At 49.5% G+C, this 3,886-nt stretch overlaps 1 protein-coding gene across 4 annotated transcripts; it reads left to right on the top strand.

Moving 5' to 3' along the window:
- The first annotated feature begins 276 nt into the window (after positions 1-276).
- On the top strand, positions 277-3,321 carry LOC122035017. 4 transcript variants are annotated; one of them, XR_006126860.1, is made up of 6 exons: positions 277-1,022; positions 1,192-1,539; positions 1,627-2,352; positions 2,593-2,633; positions 2,708-2,902; positions 2,983-3,321. XR_006126860.1 is itself a non-coding variant. In XM_042594378.1 (4 exons), exons 1-3 carry the CDS (start codon positions 531-533, stop codon positions 2,314-2,316), a joined length of 1,530 nt encoding a protein of 509 aa, XP_042450312.1. In that variant the 5' UTR covers positions 278-530; the 3' UTR covers positions 2,317-2,352; positions 2,708-3,321. The 4 variants fall into 4 exon arrangements, 2 of the variants coding, with proteins under 2 accessions (XP_042450312.1, XP_042450313.1); XR_006126859.1 differs by having other exon boundaries at positions 2,708-3,321; XM_042594378.1 differs by lacking the exon at positions 2,593-2,633 and having other exon boundaries at positions 278-1,022; positions 2,708-3,321.
- The last annotated feature ends 565 nt before the right edge of the window (positions 3,322-3,886 follow it).

Raw genomic sequence — 3,886 nt, 5'->3', positions numbered from 1 at the left:
ATAAATTATCATAAAATTAAATACACGGAATCAAGGTTCTGCGCGCTGGTCACGTGCCGCTCAAGCCGTTTCCTTTCCGTCACTGCCTGGCACTCGGTCAATGCAAAACGAGAGTTATCGTAACGGCGCCGTTCAGTGAGGCACCGCACATGTGCTGCTCACCGCCAGTGACACTCTAGGTGACTTCCACCTCTCCTCGCCTTGGACTTCAGTGAAGCAAATAATGTTAAAGGGCGGTGACCGTATCTACCAGAAAGAGAGAAGCTCGGGTCCGTACTCACCCGATCAATCACATTCCAGGTTTCGCCTCCCATGTTTTGGAAATTTACCATTTGCTCCTCGCTTTGCCTTCCGTTTATTGGGTTTGCTGCTCGAGTTGCCGTCGTTCTCCTTGTCAAGCAGCTCTGTGTTGCTGCAGTGGTATGGCAGTGATCTCTTCTCGGTCGTCGTGATAATAAACTTCGCACTGCCGGCCTCCCTCCATTTCTACTTGGTTGGTTCGGAGGCTCGCTGAGGAAGTTGGTGAGTTCATGGAGAAGAAACACGGGTTCTTCTCGGCGCTTGAGGAGGTGGTGCGGGGGCTATCGCCGGTGAGATTGAGAACTAAGAGCCCCGCGGCGAAGAGGAATTCCTCTTCTGGAGCGCTTCCGATCCTCCCGCGGCGGCGGAAGGAGCAGAGCGAGGAGAGGCAGCCTCAGCAGGCGCTGGCGGAGGCGCAGATGATAGCGAGATCCTCGAGCTTCCGGCCCGTAGGGGAGGCACTGTCGCCGCTTATGGAGGGCCCCGACGGCGACTCGCCGAAAGAGGTTGGGGGTCAACAGAGAGAAGGGTGGGGCGGCTGGGTTCGTGGCCGGTTCTCGCGGACGCCGTCCGTCACATCTTCGTCTGCTGCCGCCGCCGGTTGCTCGTTTCGCACTTCCGACCTTCGGCTTTTGCTCGGGGTCATGGGGGCGCCTCTCGCTCCCGTTCACGTCAGCACCGTCGATCCTCTCCCGCATCTCAGTATCAAAGGCACTTCCATTGTAATCCTCGACCTTGCTTTTCCCATAATGCCTTTACTTTTAAGCCTTTTTTTTTGTCATCTTCTCGCGCCGGTGCCCAAACTGCAAGTTTTCTTTGGAAAATGTAGTCTGGGATTTAATTTTCTTTGTACAGTCTCCGCCTATTGACGCAGCTTCCATATTCTTTCAGGAAACCTCATCGGCCCAGTACATACTGCAGCAGTATACAGCCGCATCGGGTGGTCTCAAGCTACAGAGGTTCATCCGCAACGCCTACGCCATGGGAAAAGTGAGGATGATGGCGTCAGAGTTCGAGACTCCAACCAAGGTTGTGAAGAACCGCGGTGGCGCAACCGCCGCCGAGTCGGGCAGTTTTGTCCTCTGGCAGATGGCCCCGGACATGTGGTACGTCGAGCTCGCCGTCGGCGGAAGCAAGGTCCACGCGGGCTCTAACGGAAAGATTGTCTGGCGGCACACTCCCTGGCTCGGTGCGCACGCTGCAAAGGGCCCCGTCCGCCCTCTTCGCCGCGCCCTCCAGGTGTAAACCTCTTCAATCCGTATCATAAACCGTTGCCTGACAAAGACTCCATCTTTTTATTAAACGCGAGGGAGTTTCTTGGAACAGGGCCTTGATCCGTTGACTACGGCAAGCATGTTTGCAAGTGCTCGTTGCATCGGGGAGAAAAAGATCAACGGGGACGATTGCTTCGTACTCAAGCTCTCCGCTGATCCACAGACGCTGAAGGCCCGTAGCGAAGGCCCCGCCGAGATCATCCGGCACGTCCTCTTCGGCTACTTCAGCCAGCGAACAGGGCTCCTGATCCACTTGGAGGATTCCCATCTTACTCGCATCCAATCCAACGCCGGCGGTGACGCTGTGTACTGGGAAACCACAATCAACTCCTTCTTCGACGACTACCGCGCCATCGACGGTGTAATGATCGCCCATTCAGGGCGTTCCGTGGTGACTCTGTTCAGGTTCGGCGAGGAGGCGATGAGCCACACCAAGACGAGGATGGAAGAGGTTTGGACGATCGAAGAGGTGTCGTTCAACGTGCCTGGTCTCTCCGTCGATTGTTTCATTCCCCCAGCTGAGATCAGGCGCCACTCCGTCAGCGGCGCCTGCGAGCTGCCTCAAACAGAACGAAGCAGGAGCTGCATCGTCGGCCGGTCAAAGGTCGCCGCCATGCCCGTTGAGAAGCTGCAGGATCCGAGCGACAACAAAATCGTCTGGAGAATCGAAGTGCCGCAGCGCCATGTTGTCAAACAAGGATCTGATCGATTTGTTCATAGTGCTGATTTCTACGCTAAATAATTGACCGTGAGAACTGCATTACTGCAGTGCAAGATAGTAAGTTCCTCTGTGTTGCATCCTCTGTAAACAAGAGCACAATATCGTTTCCTTCTTTAGGTTCTGCTGCCTTCAAGAAATTACTGTAATTTAGTCACTATATTTGGTACCGTTTCTCCAAGATCTCAATCTTCATAATGCGATAGCTACCCTGAATCTTGATAGAAAACATAGTTTATGACACTTAAAACAAGCTTCACCAGTTATTTAATGCTTGCATCACTTTTCCTATCTTGGCAGAGACCTGAGCTGTACATTTTGTTGCCTTCTCTGCGAATCTTGTGGGTGCTGAAATCATCTTCATCTTGTCCTCTCGTGCAACAGCTTTATCATTTTGTTCTTGTTTTCGTGACAGTATCGGAAGCTTGGTGATCCACAAAGTAATTACACAGCTCGTGCTCAGATGGCAGTGAGGCAGGAGCTTCCTTGGACCAAAGGAAGCCACAAGACACAAAATGGCCTCTGAGTCTGAGGGCCACCATGTGCTTCTCATCTCATTCAATACCCCCAAACTTCCCAAACTCTGAAGCACACCATTAATTTTTCTGACGTGAGAATTGTGATATATAACTGGATTCTGCAGATACTCCACCCAATCTCATACCTAACGCTTGCATGCTCCTTTGTTAGTAAATACTCAGAAGCTCCTTTACGTGGATGCTCTTCTCCATGTCAAAATGCATGATGGCCACTTACTCTTTCCTAAACCTGTGGAAATATTTTCTACTGTAGAGATCAACAATTATCCTCCTGATGGACAACTCTCAAAGCCAAAACACTTAGCGCGTTCGGACTAAATTCAAGCGACCCTCATAGCTCAAGGTGTCTATGCACAATGTATCCAGCACAACTGTGGGTGACATCCAATGTGGATGCTTTGACGTGATTTTTATTATTTTTTTATTTTCCTTTCTTATTTGTATATAATTTTCTTATTGGTGCTAAGTCTATCTCATGCATTCAAGGTGATATTGATCTTTAAAAATCAACACCAACATTATTTTGAAATCAATACCAATCAGTATCATGTTGATGTTGATTTTTAAAGATTAACACAAACTCTAGTTTGAAGCCAACACTACGTTGATGGTGTTCTTTAAAGATCAGCACTAACATAGTACTGACATTTAAAAACTAGTTTGAAACAAACACTATCGTGGTGCTGATTGGTGCTAATCTTTAAAAATCAACATCAACATTGGTTTGAAACCAATACCATATTGGTGTTGATCTTTAAAGACCAGCACCAACGACACCAACATGGTGTTGGCTGGTGCTGGTTTAAAACTAGCACCAACCAGCACCATGTTAGTGCGTGTTTAAAGACAAGCACCAACTATTTCAAACTAGCGCTAGTGTTGGTCTTTCAAGACCGCCTAGTGATGGTTTTAAAGAACAACATCAACATGGTGTTGGTTTGAAACACAGCGCTAGTGCTGGAGTCCGTTCCATTCTGCAAAATAAATGACGTTAGTGTCGAGCCAGAGAAGGGGTCCCAAGCGTTGGTCCTCCGACGCTCAAATCAATCATTGGA

Source organism: Zingiber officinale, chromosome 11B (assembly GCF_018446385.1).
Source record: "Zingiber officinale cultivar Zhangliang chromosome 11B, Zo_v1.1, whole genome shotgun sequence".
Classification (NCBI taxonomy): domain Eukaryota; kingdom Viridiplantae; phylum Streptophyta; class Magnoliopsida; order Zingiberales; family Zingiberaceae; genus Zingiber; species Zingiber officinale.
Note: the sequence above shows the minus strand (reverse complement) of the source record. Positions and strands in the feature narration are given on the sequence as shown.

What these genes read in the sequence shown, in the direction of transcription:
- LOC122035017 (XM_042594378.1), top strand. Translation starts at nt 531, where the DNA reads ATGGAGAAGAAACACGGGTTCTTCTCGGCGCTTGAGGAGGTGGTGCGG. An exon ending in GTATCAAAGGCACTTCCATT is followed by an intron (nt 1,023 to 1,191) that starts GTAATCCTCGAC and finishes ATATTCTTTCAG; the next exon opens with GAAACCTCATCGGCCCAGTA. An exon ending in CTCTTCGCCGCGCCCTCCAG is followed by an intron (nt 1,540 to 1,626) that starts GTGTAAACCTCT and finishes TTCTTGGAACAG; the next exon opens with GGCCTTGATCCGTTGACTAC.